General features: G+C 38.2%; 1 protein-coding gene across 2 annotated transcripts in view; it reads left to right on the plus strand.

Moving 5' to 3' along the window:
• Positions 1–8,682: 8,682 nt before the first annotated feature.
• The window catches only part of LOC103473798 (mediator complex subunit 13L), a 99,564-nt gene continuing 90,197 nt past the window's right edge, over positions 8,683–18,049 (plus strand). For both annotated transcript variants that reach the window (XM_008424295.3, XM_008424296.3), the window contains exon 1: positions 8,683–10,304. In XM_008424295.3, coding sequence (XP_008422517.2) covers positions 10,233–10,304 — 72 coding nt within the window. In that variant the 5' untranslated portion in view covers positions 8,683–10,232. The remainder of the gene's footprint in view (positions 10,305–18,049) is intronic.

Below are 18,049 nucleotides of genomic sequence, written 5' to 3' on the forward strand. Positions count from 1 at the left end.
GGATGGATGGATGGATGGATGGATGGATGGATGGATGGATGGATGGATGGATGGATGGATTTCTTCCAGAATTCGGAAAGCTGAATACCAATGAATGTTACACTTGTCATATTTTTATACGTAAATAAAAAGAAAAACATTAATTATTTTCATTTTACCAAACACTTATGCGTGACTTTCTGTTGAGGGTAAAATAAAAATACATTACATTGAGGTTTATAGTTATAACATGAAGAAATGTAAAATGTCAAAGAGTAAACAAATACTTTTTGAGGCACTGTAAGTAACATTTTGATCTCTGAAGATGAATGGAGACCAACCTGATGACAGCACTTGTTTAAAGAGGGGGGGTGGGAAAAAAAAGTGTCGGGTGTAAAGTGAAAATTTCTGATTTGTGATCCAAGCTGGGCACCTTGTGTGCCGGTAGACCGCAGCCTCTTTGTGGAATGAATTAGGAGGACATGAAAACTGAGCAGACCTTCTCCTGATGCATTATGTATGAGGACCTTGAAGGCTCCTGCTGAATCCTGTTCAGGTGGCATCAGAGGGAGCAGCCAAGTGGAAATGCCGGCTGGTCACTTAAAGCGCACTATCTGTAGTAATCTTTCTCCTGAAAGCCGCCTGACGCTGCTCGGACGATACTCTGCTGTTTGCAGGTTGAAATATGCTGGATCTGAATTATGAATTATGCGAGAGCAGCTTTTACTGGGGAAACTGGGACCTGAATGGAACTTATGCTTCCATTCAAGTCATGTGAACGTGTGTTAGTTTTGCTACTTAAAATTTTAATTGCGTTTGCAAGTCTTATTAAATCTACTCTAATCACATTTCTGAGCAACGTCTTTTTTTTTTTTTTATTATTGTGTCAGTGACTTTTTCAAATCAAACAAGATGCCGTATGAGTGCTAATTTTCTGATCTCATTAAATAACATCTCATTTCCCCATCTCTCGGGTCAGCTTGTAAACACGTCTCCTGCTCATCGTGGGATCAATATGCAGCAGAGTATGACGAAAACACAGGCAGACACGGAGGCACTGGGCTGTAAGATGGAATCCTTAAAAGGTCGAAGGTAAGATAATCCCTCCTACGGAGATCCTCGCTGGGTCAGCTTTCAAAGGGAATCGTTCCAATAGCAATTTTCTTCAGAACCAGGGATGTTTGGAAATAGACATGGCCTTGAAATGTTGTTGTTTTTTTTAAAATGTCAGTAACCAGTAAAAAGGACAGTGAGATTTAGCAGAAATATGTGATAAAAAAAACATTCCTCCACCTCACTTAATGAGGGAGGAAAACCTGATATGGATTGATCTTTCAGATTTTCTTTAAATCAGCGTCATTTAAAGAAAATCTTCACATTTCTCAAAACTTCTAGCTTATTTCTTGAGTAAATCCTTGGATTTATTGTCTAGCTTTTTGTCACGCAGACTAAATTCATAAGTCCAAAATTTCACATTTTGATATTAGAAACTAGAAACTGGTTTTATTGTGAATTATTTAATCAGCTCAGCAATTAAATGAAAGAAAGAAAGTAGAAAGAGAACATGACAAAACAAATTTAAATCTGAAATGTATAAAGGATTTCCCCATTTTGCTGTGTTGAAAGAAATGTTACAAAAATCTTGTACTGACTTTTCTATTTTTGTTTGTTTGGAAAAAAAGGATTCAGTCTATCCTTGAAAATGCTTGTGGTATTTAGCTACATTTCTTCGTTCTTATCATGATCTTCTATGCCTTATCTGTAACTCTTCGTCAGCTCAGATGTGTTTTTTTTTGTTCTTGTTCTTTGCTGTCGTACCATATCTTTGACATCGCAGATTTCTTCAGTTTTTCATTCAATATTTACTGAACCAAGATCTTATATGTTTGGGTCCTGTAAAGCAAGATAGATTGTCATTTAAGAGAATAACTGGCCTCATACAGCATTAAAGAAGAGCTCATCTACCTTGTGTTTTACAACACAATAACGCACAAATATTACCTGTTTTTTAGTAGTTTAAAAAAAAAACATAGCACTGAAAATGGTATGTGAATGTCATTGCTATATATTTTTTTAGATTAATCAGAAACAGATGGAAGACAAAGAAAAATGTGTCAGGAGGGTTAGAGACTAAACTACATAATAAGGCATAGTTTGCTTCAGGGTTTGGATGCCTTGTGACTTGGAACTTGTTACTGATACTAACTTGCTACATGTTATATGGAAATACATAATCTTAACATAATTAACAAGGGGCTTAATTCAAGCATTAACATAAACATGAATCTGTAATGACACTGTTCTAAAACCAATCTTCTAAATATTATCTGAAAAGTAACAAACACAATAGGAAAGATGGATGCAGCTCCTGGAGGCTGCAAAAGACTTGTGAATTTGTTGAATAGCCAAATCATACTTTTGCTAATCATACCAGATAAATTTGGTGACGAAATTGCACCTGAAGATTAACTTAGAGCTCAAAGCAAATTCATGCCAAATGTTTCACATTTCTATTTGTAGAACCTTTTGAAAACAATGTATCCTTTTCCCTTCACTTCCGGATTCAGGCGTTGATTGCACTCAAAATCCAGAAGAACACTTTAATATTTGTGGTTGTACTGATTTGTGATAAACTCTAGGTGGAAAAAAAACTAATCTAGAGATATAAATATCTTTGAAACTTCCAGTCTGTGTTTAATGCGCTTCATGATATCGTTTAATAAAAGGGCTTTTAAATCGCATATAGTGCACAGTGTATCCAATGCCAAAACATTTTGATAATCAGCAGATAAATATCTTTGCAGGTATCAAAACCAGTAAAAATAGGATCACAAATGTTTTTTAAACTGCTATAATTAAAACATTTAAATCGCTGCCTTCTCAAATAAAAGCTAAATCTACAAAAAAATAAAATAAAATAAATCTGTCTTTTCTGAGTCAGAGGTCTTTTAAGAAGAACTGAGGCTATGTGGAAAACTCATCAGTGATATGACACAACAAAAATATGAATACTGGAAAAAAAAAAAACCTGAATGCTGCATCCTGCAGGCTAAACAGAGGGACTCTCAAGCCTCTTATCAAAGCTTCAGTGAGTGCATGTGACATGAGTAACTTGTACATCTGTGAAGACGCTATTAAAGCTGAGTGACACACATAGCTTTAAAGCAACATATGCTGCCGGCTTGATCAATTATTCAGGGAAAGCACTGCATATTTTCACTAAAATGACACCAAACCAAACAGGAGGACTTTGGATAAAAAAAATTAAAAAAAGACAACTGTTGCCCAGTAAAATGCTCTGTGATTAGAAATAAAAGTTTCTCCTATAGGAGGACCTGAAATATTAGACTGAAAGCAAGATCCGTTAACTTTTAAAAGAAAATAAGTGTTTTCTTAATCACAGAGCTGGTGTAATATAAGATAAACTAAAAACAATGTAAATAAATTACATTTTGGGTTTTAATTTTTTGGCATAAAGAATTCTAATAGATTCTTCGATAAAGATGTCATTTTGAACGGAAAAGATAAAACAAACAAACAAACAAAAAACATTCCAGGGAACAAATTCTCTTTGGTCGCACCGAGGTAACTGAGGCAAATAGACCTCGAGTATTATTAATTCAACATGAGCATATTGCAATGGAGATGATGGGCATCAAAGGCTGTTCACACTAAAAGCAAAGCTCCTTTTAAGAGCAAGCTGTAGCCTAAAAGTATCTTCATTAGTGATTGATGGATTACTGTGCACTGACTTAACACACACCTAGCAGCAAATTCTCCCCACGAAATCATATGGGAGTCTCCTCTTCTCTTCGCGGGTCCAATACTGCTCTGGCATTTCCTGGAGCGCGGAGAGTGCGGCTGAGAAGAATAGATGGTGTGCATTATAATGAACATGGGCTGACACTGCCTCATCCATCATTCCAGCTGGGAAAATTATAGCAGAGCCAGAAAAGAGAGGGAAAGCGAGAGACTTTAAATCACAGATTGTCTGCAGGTTCTGAGGCGTCCCAGACTGTCATCGGCTCGTTGTTGTTATTTTTCCTAACTGTTCGGTCCACTTTTGGTTTTACTCTCAGGAAGCAGGTCTGCCCAGCTGTTTGTCTCCCTGTCAGATAGCTGAATGCATAATATAAATTCCTTCCAATCATGCCACGTTTTAAATTTTATTTTCATCTGCTTCCATTTCTGTCCTGGTTATATCTTTGTCCATTCACCGTCACAATCACGTTTGTGCAGAAAGAGAAGGAAGAAAGTAGTTTCATTATCGGCTATGTCACAAAATCCTTCAACCACTCTGACGAGGCTTAAAATCAGATATTTACAGTATATTTATATTTGGCCACATATTGTATGTTTTTGAGGAAACTATTAACAGACTCAAGTTTTGTGCAGCGTAGCACATGTCTTCTTCCAGGATTGCCTCATCTTTAGAAACGTTTTCTCACAACATGCACGTTAGCTAGAAAGTTAAGTTTTGTTTCATTTGATCTCTTCTCCTTCCACCTGTTTATTGAGTTTCTTGAAAACTGCAAAAGGACTTTACTTAAATGGATTTCTTCATGCCACTCTTTCATAAACAACTCACAGTTGTCCGGTTCACACACTCCCCCACTTGAGCTTCGAATAGTACTGTGGTACTCTTGGTTTCAAGACCACAGCTGCAACACATATTTTTAACCACAATTTGCTGTGAATCTCCTTGCTGCACTGAGATGTAACCAAGTTTTTAACTTCGAAAAGTTGGAGTAACAACAAGATTCTTATGACCACAGCCTTAGTTTTTGCCTTAGTTTGATTTTAGAGTTTGTCTTGCCTTCCACAAAGTTCTTGTCTCAACTCTGTCTCAAGACAAGCAGGTGTGAATTTCTACCTACATCTTCAAACTTCTCCAAAGCTTGGTGTGTTTGTTGGTCCTAATAAGGCAAGTTGTTCCATCAAAGTTCTCTGACCTTGGAAGGTGATAACTTATTTAGGGGTATCAGATTTTTTAGGGCTGGACACAAATGCAGCCACACTTTTCAGATTTTCATTTGTGAATATATTATTTGGAGGTGTAACGTGACAAAATGTGAGAAATATGCAAGGCACTGTATTACCTTCATGAATGTGCAATGCGGTAATAATGTTCCCAGCAGACGGTTGTATTCCCTGTGTTTATATTATTTTATTTTTGGTTTTTATCTGTGCTCGGTTTTAAGCCACAGTCTTGTCAAGCAAACAAACATCTACCGCGTTAAGCGGCGATGATTCAGTCCGTATCTACATCGACATCGACATCTACATCTTGTGTCTAAATATGAATATGCTTAATCTCGTCAAACTGCCTCGAGAAAGCGTCAGGACAACCGTGCTATCTTTAATCAGAACAAAGATGCGTCTCTTCTCCTCGTGCAGATGAAGTCAGCGGGGGCCCGATGAGTGAAAACACGCAGCATATTGAAATAGATTTATTCAAACCGATAAGCATCTCATCCCATCAGCTCCATACCAAGTGTGTCAAACCGAGCACAAGTCTTTTCAAAGCCGCTGAGGATGTATCGAACAAAAGGAGACAAAAGTGTCCAAATGAGATCTGGATCATTCCTGGAGCAGAGGGATCAATAACCGCCAGACTAAGCCGCTGCTCATCCATCTGATTCATATCTTTCACCACTCGCCCTCCCTTACCAGCGCTCCTCCGCGTCCCCCTGCTTTCTTTTTGTTTCGAAGAAATAAGAGGTCGCAGATCATGTGCCGGCTTGTACCTGGAACAAACGCTGTTATTTTAGATCAAAGGTTTCATAAAGTGACAGAATCCTTACTAACAGAATAATATTCGTCAACCTTACAGGTTGCTACATATGTAAAGATGTTCAGTATATCCATGAAAATTACTTTAATAAAGAAATAAAACCAGAGAATACTAGTTTAAACATGTCGCATATGTTTATAATTAATAATAATACTGGATCAATGTAGTCTTACGTTACGTTTTTACCAAACATTTCATGCAAAAATTAGAATATTTCACCAAGTACTTTATTGGAGGAATACAAATTTCAATAACAAACAAATTTCTGTCAATATTTGCATGAATTTTGGACTGGATCACAGAATCATATCAGACACCTGACACACTAGTTTCTGCTGTTGTTGCTTGTCAGCAACCTTCACCCAATGTTGGCGCTTTTGGAATCGATGCCTGACTGCACATAAAGTGTCAATTTAGGTTTTTGTAAGAACTTAAACTTCCTGTGCTGAAAAAAAAATTAAATAATGTTTTTCTGGATTAAAAATGTTGAGCATACAAAAAAAATGTAAGCTATTCACAAACATCTGAAATCTCCATTCAAAACAAAAATTTTTTCTCTCTTTTTGAAATGGAACGTTTTACAGTTTTGCCGCCTCTGCAGTTTTCTTTTGCAGACATAGAATGAAACACTCCCATAGTAGTTTAAGAGAATACAGTCATCATGTAAATACACATTCTTTAAGCTGAAACAAGAAAGCAAATCTTGTTATGCATCTGCAATCTCATTCTTTTGATCCCCACCCAAATCTCATTAGCATACAACCACGGGCAAAACCAGAGAATCCCTTTGAATGACGCTCAGTCAGTCATTTGTAGCAGGAGAACAAAGACGAAAAAGCTGCACCATAATACGTCACTGTGGGGGGGGTTCTGAAAAAAAAGGGAAAAAATACAAACAAACTATAATCACTTTGTGTCAATAACACAAATTATAGTTACTTACTGCTGAGAGAAAATTTACCAAATCACTCACCATTGAGAAAACAATGGAATTACTAAATGCTGAGGGAACAAAGTGTTATGGAGACGTTAAATGTGGAGAAAAAAAGTCTAGAGTTACTCAGCTTGGGTGAAAGAAAACAAATCAGTCAGTGTTAAGGGAATGAAATGTGGAATTAATGAATTTGAGGGGAAAAAAAAATACAAGTGTTTATAATGGAAACATGTTTTAGAAAACAGGATTAAAAAGTAGGGAAATTACTTAATGTTCAGAAAAACTACACCTTAATTTCCATTTCTAATGCAAATATCTATAACTGCATAATAGCCTGCTATTTAAAGACAGTACCTGCAGATCTTAATGAGCTGTTGCTCCTGCCTGAATGACAGGAAACATGAGCCGTCAATTCCAAATAACTATAAACTTGTGTTTTTCTTACAGTTAGACAGAGATGGATGTTTGTAATTAGCTCTTCATTGAAAGTTTAATGCTTTAATCAGCAAAAGTCAGGAACACAAGTTTTTATGCACTGAAAGAACTGATCTACACCACAAAGCACTTTCTTCACCAGCTTCAGATTCTTGTTATATGAAATCTGCTGGAGGACAAGAGAGAGAGCCTCCAGCTCCAGACGGCTGAAATTCAGAGTCTGTCAACAGACTGAGTCTCTCTGGAGAGGCAGCTTCACATCATGTGGTGCAACGCCATTCTCTCTGGGCATGAAGGAAAAGAAAGTGATCAAAACTTCTCAGCACTGTTGATAATTTCTTGATTTTACATTTGAACGTAGGAAAAGAGTCTGTAGGTCGGTAACAGTCTCTCAGGCTGTCGGGCCTCCACAGATGCTACTTGTTTATCCCACAGGTCTAACTAATTTGCACACAAAGCAAACATCTTAAACCTGTTTTCAAATCGTTTTTGAACTGTTTCTGAAAAGACACAAGGTCTGCAACGATGCTTAGTTAGGTGATATATGTCAAAGTAGCATCCAACTCGGGAACCAAAGATTCTGAGTGAAACAAAGTCCAATACTCCGCCCCACCCCAAGGATCACTTTTAAAACTGAATCTTAAAGACCAGCAACCTCCCACAACATTTGCAGGTTTGAAGATGCTCTGGTCATATAAGTATCACAATTTAGCTTTTATCAAACGTGCTGTAATAATTTCCAATGCCCCTCTTGTCCCTTCTAACACAACACATTTTAAGAGAAAATGCTCACTTGTTGCAAGATATTTCTCATCTAACGGGTGCCACTATGAAAGTGAATCCTAATTTTGTTTAATGAATAAATTCGCTTATCAGGGTGGTTAGACATGGACATTGTGTTTTATTGTCTTAAGTCCTGAATAACTCCAGATCTTGAGCAGAGATCTCGTCTTTTTGTCCAGAGTGAATTTCAATTTTGCAGCTTGTGAGACTAACCTACATAGATTCTGTATCTCTTATGAAACACAGTGTAAGCTAAGTAAGTCATGCTGACCTCTATTCTCACACCCTCTTGTTGTGAGAACTGTTATATTATGTAACTGATGCATGCAGAATGACACCGCGCAGTGATGAGAAAACTGAACAAAATATTAGAAAGTATACACCCTTTTAAAAAAAAAAGAAGGGGGGGGGAGAGGAGGTAGGTGGGATTTAAAAGGATTCCCAGTAAGATGGTCTGTTCCATCTTGCTATCCAGCGTCTCATCAAACAGATACTTAAACAGGATTGTAATCCCAGACTTTGGTCACGTGAGTGCAAACTTGGCCAAATAGGAAGGCGAGTCTCTGTAGTACGCTTCCGACCGCCATTACATTATTACAATGCCTTGTAGGCTGGTCTATGGTTCGCGAAAAAAAAAAAGAAAGAAAAGCTTCAGCACCTCACGTAAAACACACACACACACACATACGCGCGCGCAGACACACACACACACACACACACAGAGAGAGAGAGAGAGAGAGAGAGAGAGAGAGAGAGAGAGAGAGAGAGAGAGTGACACATTCAGACTGCGCGCACGCCCATCGAGCAGTATAATAACGCACTCTGACAGATAAACAATGAGGAAGGAGCCGCTGCGGTTGAGGAAATCATGCACATGTTGGAGGATTTAAATCAACATTCGCACGGTTTCTCGACAAAATACACGGATGATGCGCGCTTTGTGAAGGAGCGATCTGCAGCCTTTCAACATAATCTTTATGTCAGAATCGGCGCCAGACGAGGAGGGTGACTTTTGACTTGGAAGTGTACACATTTACACGCACGCACACACACACACACACACACACACACACACACACACACACACACACACACACACACACACACACACACACACACACACACACACACACACACACACACAAAAAAGCCCTATCTGACATTTTTTTTTCTGCAACGCTGGGGCTTTTGTGGCTTTGAGAGGACGTTTCGTAATGATATAAAACTGAAAGGAAGGAAGGATTTTTTCAAACCTCCGTCTACAGCAGTCGCCTGCTTCTCGTTTCCCTGGTTGGTGGAGAGTCCGAATAGTTTTTTCTTTCTTCTTGCCTGAATGGTTTGACCCATGATTTTTGGGTGTTAATGCTGGGAACCCGCTTGACTTTGTCCGCCAGGAGCAACGCAGAACAAGGAGGAGAAGAGGGGACGGGGGGTGGATCTCTTTCTTTCTCTTTTCTTTTTTGTGTTTATTTAATTTTTTTTTTTTTACATATATACAGCTATCGGGTTCCTCGGATCGTCTGGTTCAGAAGCAACAGAGGGATTAAATATTCCTGCTCGCAGCGCCCTGTTTGTGCGAGCCAGACTGGCTTACATTGTGAGAGGAACGGTTGTGGCAAGAGAAAGAAGGGCTATAAATAGCGCATGCAATTCTCAAAAACTATCACAAGTGGTGCATCAGCTTGTGGAGCACACGGAATCAGATATCCTGCATGGCAATTGCCCTTTTTTTTTGTATTGAGTTGATCTTTTTTTTTTTTTTTTTTTTCCCTTGCAGCGTTTCTATTTAAAGTTTTGACGCGTAGAATTTCTACATATTTGGGCTGTTTTCTGAGAAAGGAGGAGAAAAGGAGTGGTTTTCTCATGGATCGGGGCGATTTAATGATGAAACTACATGCGGAAAGACTGATTTGGAGACAAGCCGATCTTCCTCTGCGCGTGGATTGAAATGGATCTATTATATGACAGTGATCGCATTTGGAATCGCCTGACCTGGATTGTAACAATGTTGTGATCTCTCTCTCTCTCTCTCTCTCTCCCCCCCCTCTCTCCCCACATTATCTCCCTCTCTCTCGCTCGCCCGCTCTTTCAACACACGCTTGGATTTATACGCACGGGCTTTATGGATGCATTGTGCACTTCGTTTTGAATACGCCCATTCTCTGATACCGACCATCCCGAGTCTATTATCCGCGGCTCTTGTAAGACTCGTACAAGGGAACCGATTTGTCACCCCTGATCGGTGTTTGGATACCGATGTAAGGATTTCGACATGCCCTGCGCTGGCGACCCCAAAGGCGGACGATTATGACTGCAACGGCGAATTGGGTGGCTAACGGGGCAAGCCTTGAGGACTGCCACTCCAACATCTTCTCTCTGGTACGGTATCAATAAATCATGCTTGGCCAGCTATGATAGACAGGTCATAAGACCGTGGGAGGCACGCTTATATATGTCTGCCTGCTGTACAAAGGTGAAGCAATTGGTGATGTTGTTATTGGGCAATCATTGACACACATGCGAACTATCACATTTTACCACTAAACCTGTTAGATGAATCATTTCTGTGCAACCTATAAAGAAAAACCTAATTGAAAAAAAAAAAAATCAAACAAATTACAATTACATTGGGTTTTTTTTGCGTGCTTTTGCAGATCCAATGTGTTCCAAGCATATATTGACACAAAAAGCAGCAGATTTTTATTGTTATTATCATCCTCTACTTTTACTTAATCATATTGCTGGAAATCTTCCTGGAACTCTGTTGCAAAGCCAAGAAACTAACTCTGAAGGAGGAAGCCTCTGTTTATTATCTCAGGATTCTTTCATTTGCTTTGAAAGAAAGAGGGGGAAAAAATAGGTTAACATGTGTGAAATTACTTCAGCAGGACATGAAGAGTGTTGAAGAGTAGCAGAAAAAAAGGAGTCAACATTTTTTGACAATAACATGCGTAAAACGGAAACTGCAAAAAAAAAAAAAAAAACTCTGTTGGACTCCATACGTGCAGTGTCATGGCTTTTTTTTTTTTTTGCAGAACTCACTGGTTTTGAGGTTGCAGGAGACAAAGCGTCGTGTTTTTCACAGTTTTCCTCCTGCAATCAGTGAGTTAACTGTCTTACCACAGCAAGCAAGTCAAGTGTAAAGGCATGCAGGAGACTGATCTCAGGCTGCCGAGAACCACAACAACATAGGGGTCCTGAGGGCTTTTCAGGTGATGGTGCAGGTTGCGAACCGGCAGCAGACTCTTGTGTTACACTGTACTAAGTGTGACACCAAAGCTATTTAAATACGTCTCAGAGAATGTTTTTAAATAGAAACAGAGACTTTTTATTTCATTTCTTTGCATTTTGAGGCTTGCGCAAAAGTTTTTGTTCAAAAGAATTTACATATTTGACACCGGGGAGAGAGGAATTTTAAAGTGGTATCATTAACTATTCAGAAACTTCTTGCATGAATTCCTCTGCACTGATTCTGATGCACATGCAGCATTGTGCATCTTACATTTTCCTAGCTTGACACAGCCGAAAACTGTGATTGTGTCCTTGTCACCGTCTCATCCGAGGCTATTCCCTCTGTGGGGAAAAAAAAAAGCTCTCATTCACTCACTGGAGCTTTATTGGCCATCATGAACATCCTTTTCAAAGTGAGGGTGAAAGAGACCATCCATCAGCTGGCTTGTTGAGAATATTTATGACTGGCAAGTGCCTCAGCGGTTACTAACTGGCGGGGTTCCTGCAGGGGAGTCCAAGACAGGACAAAATTGTAAAGCACACCGTGTGTACTGGTTTGAGACGGACGCAGCAGCGAAACATGTGTCTTGATGTTGACACTTTAAGGGTCGGTGGTGTGGGGTGGCATCAGTGTTTATAAATAAGGAAGTCTTTTTTTTCTGCAAATACAATACAGAAAAAAAGTTGTTTCCATTTGTGGCAAATCAGCATAAATAAAACATCTTTTGTTGCAATTGTGTTTATCAGAAAATATGGACACACTTCTTGACCTGAACCGATACTGACGGTTTGGACGAGGAGTTTTCTTTGGCTTGGAAAGCGAAATCAGCCAGTATTTCACACTCTGATCTCTAAGTCAACTTTAGTTTTACCCAGATGGATTATTAAACATGGAGCTGCCGTGGCTTTGTTCAGAGTTTAATAACATTCCAGACTTGCTCATTTTTGCGAGAAGCACTAATTTGGCTACTAATGTGATTACTTATACAGAGGATAAAACAGAATTTTTGAACTGACTTCATTGTCTTGGTGTGATGCTCTCACTTTATTTTGAAAATAGGAGCTAAAACGTTTTCCACACTTTCACATTAAACTATTGTCATTATATTTCTGTGGAAGCTGTCAGCAGCATGTATTCTTTTGTATTAGCGTCAAATTCCTTGAAATAATCTTTAGCCTGCATAATAAAATAAAATAAAATATCCTAATTCTCAGTAAGCATATTGCGTCAGTGCACTGACCCAAACCTCAACTAAAAGCATGCTTATCAAATTCAGAGTTTATTCCCATTTAAGTTGGGAATAAACTCTGAATATTTCAGACTGATCTATAAGTGAAGTTCTGTTTTTACTAGATATATCTTGAAACATGGCACTTTTTTTACTGGCACATTGTTGGAGAAAGCTGTTCTAACACAGCTAAGCTATTTCTATCATAATCCCCTTGAAGCTTCTTGTTGGCAGCTTGCAAACTGTAAATATACATTTTTTATAACATTTCTATGAAGCACAAAGTGGTTTGACGATACTTAGCATTTGATCATTCATGCTGTATCTGATGTTAGTTTTTGACAGAATTATAACTTGTCTCAGTGAACATGTTTGATTTTCAAATACAGGAATCACATGCAAGCGTTGTCAGTTAAAGTTGCATAAATGACAAGCAAGGGCAAGATTACTAAACATTTTCGACTCATATCTGGGTTAAGATCTCTTTCACCTGAGGAATATTTAAAGTTTGTACTTTTCCGTCTAGACCTCGTCTTTAGCTTGTTCATGCTCACGAAACATAAATTAATATTGTGTAAATGTTAGCCTTAAAATCTATTTGAAGTTTGCTACTGGCGTCATGCAGCGTTTAAATTTATTTTCTATAGCTGATATAAAGTCATCTAATGCTTTGAAATGATAAGCGGGATATTTTGTTTCTTTTTATTTTATTCAATACTTTTTACCATTTAAAACTAAATACTGCATAGAAACATGTTGCTTGTTTTCGATGGCCTACTTGATCACAAAATTTGCTAATAAAATTTAATATATTTTATCTAAAAAAAAAAAAAAAAAAAAGCCACAGATGTGATCCCTCACTTTTTCCGACTTGGATGCAAATGTAAAGTTTTTACACTAGGGATCTTCAGCATCCTGTCTTCCACTGTGAAGCGCATCTTTAAATCCACATAGACACAAAGTCCATGGCTGAATTTAATGAAGTTTCACATTTTACAACAAGAGGAAGTAAAGTAGGCAATAATATACTACTGAAATTACAAGAAAAAGCCATAACAATTTTTTTCATATGCACATTGCTTGAGAAAGCACAATATGGAAGTTTGCACAAAATAAAACGCAACACATATTTTCATTATAATTTCTTGGAGTCTTATTATTACCAGCATGCAGCCTTTAGCTGTTTGATTTAAGCCATCAGATCAACATTAAATGCTTTGAAAGCTTAAAAAACAACAACATTCAAATGATATTAATCCGCAGTAAGCATGTTCCATCCATTAGATGGCCCACTGGCTCAGAAAATATGCTAATGCGATGTTAGCTTTGTCTGTCAGGGTTCCACAAATGATAAGGTGGGAAACTTCCTAACCTTTCCCTGTAGGTCATGATGGCTGCACTCTTAGACAAAAGGTCTTGTAGCAAACTCTTGACAGGCTCTTAAACGGCATTCCAGCATGCATTAACCTTGTCCCTCACACTGATTTGCAACCCACAACAGTAAAGAAAAAAATAAAAAATAAAAACAACAGCTAACTAGAAAGCATAAGTGCCCATATTGAGGGTACTTTATGGGGGCAACAGCAGATTACTGTCAAGGCTTGTGTAAGATACTCTGGATCGTCTGCAATCACACAACCCACAGAACAACTGTCTTGTGTGCTGGTGATCAACCATCTGTGACAGAAAGCAAACTAGGTCCTTGTAAGTAGGAGAAAAGAGCCGGGGCTGGTGAGTTGAAGTGGCAGTGAAGGAGGGAAAAGGGTGGAGGAAGGTTTTTCAACGAGAGGCTTGAAGGACTGCAGCAGAATCTGTTTTCATTTTAGGAAAGTATTATGACTGATGTGCATTTCCTGACTGCAAGCCTCAGCCTATTTGAGCAAGAAACTGAGAGTGAAAGAACGAGACAGAGCACGAGAGAAAATTAAAGAGGGAGACAGCAATGAGGGAGAGAAAGAGAGAGAGAACAAAAAAGAGAGAGAGAGAGAGAGAGAGAGAGAGAGAGAGAGAGAGAGAGGCAGAGAAAACAAACATCTTTCTGTGGACTGGGCAGGTTTCCTTTTAACACTGAGTTCCAGGCTGATTATGAAAGGCAAGGAGGAGACAGTTAAAGGCCACACAACACAGGAAGCCTCACTGTGTGTGCGTGCGCGCGCACGTGTGTGTGTGTGTTTATACTGAGCGCACTGTAAACCACGCAGACTCAGGAGACAAACTTCAAACAGCCATCATATTATACACACACAGACGCATTCACAAACACAAGTAGCGGGGAGAGGGAAAAATCCCGGTGCCCACACAAACATATGTACCACAAACGCAGCACGTGCTGCATTTTGCACACGCGCACTCGTGCACCACTCCTTTTTTTATCGCCCATATTTGGGCTTGTGAATAAACCCTGCGTCCCGACGACGCAGGTTTGTGCAAACAGAGGTAGGCCTTAATTAAGGGACTTCTCCTCTCCTCTCAACAGAGGTGCGCGGAGTGCAACGCTGGTAATTAAGTGTCCTCATGTAGAGGTCTAATGTGATCAACTAGGAGGTGCTCATTAGCCCAACTGTATCCCGACAGCGATCTTCGCTTGTATAACGATGATGCTACTCTCTGGCGAGGAAATAAAGTGCTCAAAGATGAGGCTCGAGGAGATAGCTGCAGCGTGGTGATTTATGGCAGGTGAGTGGCCATGGCTTGTAAGGAGAAGCAGGTAATCAGGAGTGGTGCCTTTTTAATACATCCTGTTTGCATTTGCTCTCGTTATTAATGGTGGTGGAGGGTGCAGGGATGCTTAGGGATGAGAAAGAGGCAGCGCTCGGACAGAGTGTTTGCTGAGCTGATGAATTATTGGGAGTTAATGCAAACCTGGGAAACATTAGAAATGTAGTTATGAGCTTGTGCTCCTGCGATATTGGAGAGCTGAATCCACAACAAAGGTGTTTTCTTACACTGAGAAATGCGAATAGGTTTTGTAGAGCGCTGCTTCACTCCAGCTGGAATCATACATTATTTTAGTAAATGTTGGAAAGTACATAGCAGGTGTAAATACTTGAAAGCCATTATCTTAATTACATATTGTGTAGAAGTATAAAGTACGTTTAAAGGGGACCCGTGTGTCACCTTGAGACTGTTTAGTATTTAGCTGTAAAATGTCTCAGTGATTACCTTGCTCGGGTTTTTTTTTTCAGGCTCTGTTGTAGCATTTTAATCTAGTCACATATGATCACCTAAGTACAAATGGATGACAAGTTTTAAGTAGGAAAGTGGCAACTTAAAAAAAAATGTGTTGCTTTCTCTTTTTTTCCCAATTGAAGATGCATATCCAGTCTTAGATCAGCCATACTCAAAAATGTATTTGATTTAAATTGGTTATTTGTACCTCATTTAGCACCAGTGCTATTTCCTTTACTTTTTACCCCTAAGCAAACCATTTCTTACTTTAGTACTTGCACAGTCCATATGCTGATTTTTCTTCTCTGCTAATTATTTTCTTGAAATGTAGAGATACATAGTCATAATATTTCTCAGATTTCACATATAATTTAAATTTAGGCTTTATATAACACCCATGCCCATTTAATTTGATTTTGACTCCTTTTTAGGAATAATACGAAATAAGATCCCTGATCAACCCACAATAACTCTGAAAGCTCAGAGAAAGCAGCTGATATTTATGGAAGTCAAATAACCACATTTTCTTACAGGAAAAAAAAAAAGAACCTAGAAACATTTATTTATAGGTTGCAATTCGATGCATGGTCAGCATGAAACTTCCTGCAGTGCCTCGAAAAAGTTGGGTGTAAAAGAAGCAATTTTAAAAAGGTACAAACTGATGAATATTGCTCTATAAAATGTAGTTTATGAAGCTAAAAGAAAAAGGATAAAACAGACATCAACGTAAACACATAAAACATAAATGGACAAATAGATGGTTAATTTTTATAGAGCCATTTCAGAGCTTTTAAAGTGGATTATAGAAATGACCTCTTCCATTTAAAATATTGTTACTTGAAATTAAACCCACAATCAAATTTAAAGATAAACATAATTTCTCAAGCTGCTTACAATATAAAGTTAGTGTTAAGACACTTATCGTCAGTTTTTACAGGAAGTTAGGGGTTATAAATGTAAATAGTTTTGCTGAAAGTTTTGTTAAATTGGATTACAGACAAATTTTTGAAAAAAACATTAATTTGTACTGGACAAGAAGAAGCAATCTTGAAATTGCCTGTGGCACAAAACATTAGGCTAAAAAAAATTAACTACTCTAAGTTATGACAGACTTTAGACAAATGGATTCTCACATTACTTTGGAAATATGTATTTTACATATTTACAGTTTGATTTATAAATTGTGCAATAAGGAGTAAAACTGCTTAGTCTAAAAAAAGAGTCTATATTTAACCGGAGATATTCAGGCTGAATATAATCAGTTAGGCAACTGCTGTCTTGAAAAATGGTCTGTATGCTCAGTGCTAAGTAAGGAAAATTTATTTATATGTCACGACACGATGGCTTTTTTTTTTTAGCTGCATGCAAAAGAAATACTCAAGCAGCTCTTATTTCTCATGCCCAATTAATCTCCAAGACAAAGCGGCTTTGATAAATCAGTTTGGTCAAGATTCAAGGTTTCCCTTTTTTTTTTTTTGTTAGCTTGTTGTTCATTGGTTACATTCAGGTTGCACGCAGCAAAACAACTGTGAAATTGGTGGGGAAAAAAAGGTGAATAGAGCTGAAAAAAAGGAGTCTCTTGTTCTGGAGAGGAGAGTCAATTTGTTCATCTAATATGATGTCACCAGAGCCTCCCATGAGATCATTCTCATTTATTTTATACATGCGCTCTTGGGTGTAGGCCACCCGAGACTGAGAGACAGTCCTGCAGCGAGAGCGATGAAGCAGGTGGACCCATCTTCTTTAAATCCACCTGTCTCCCAGCTCCACTGCTGACCATACACTGTTTGAAATTGTTGTGGTGTCTGTCTTTTTTTTTTTTTTCACCATCTGCATGTCTAATTAGAAACCATGCTGAGAAGTAGTTGCAGGTACATTAGCAATGCAGAAATAATGACAACCTCTCAAATCAGAGGGGGATTCAACTACCTCTGCTCAATGCTTGGAAAGCAACTGTTATATGTTTTGTGTTAAAAAATGATTTAGAATAATAATAATAATTAAAAAAAAATCTATCTTAAGATTCCATGCACACATTGCTTTGGTAAAATCAAATAAAATATGATGCAATGCTGGAGTCTAAATATTGGCTTTTCCTCCTAGATTTCTTGTCATTATTCATCTATTAATTACATTTCTCATTCAGAAGCGTTAACTGGTGTTATGTCTGGTAATGCCAGCTGATTGAGCTCCATTCTTGTGCCTATTGTGATATTATCAACTTAAGCACAAAGAATTTTCAGTCTTTTTTTTCCCCCTTCAGTGAAAAGAAATCTTTGTATTTAGTGTAATTCAGGAGTGAAAATCAATAATTCATTATCCAGCTTGTCATTGTTCATCCATTAGTGATTTCAAGGCTTTTTGTACGTCCTCACCTGCGGCATTAATACAGTTTACATAATAATGATTGTATTCAAATAATTATACCATTTTGAATGCAAGCACTCTGAACCAGTTGCTGGTATGAGCGTTTTCGGCTTTAATTGGATTGAAATG

This window comes from Poecilia reticulata, chromosome 12 (genome assembly GCF_904066995.2).
Source record: "Poecilia reticulata chromosome 12, P_reticulata-male-v2, whole genome shotgun sequence".
Lineage (NCBI taxonomy): Eukaryota > Metazoa > Chordata > Actinopteri > Cyprinodontiformes > Poeciliidae > Poecilia > Poecilia reticulata.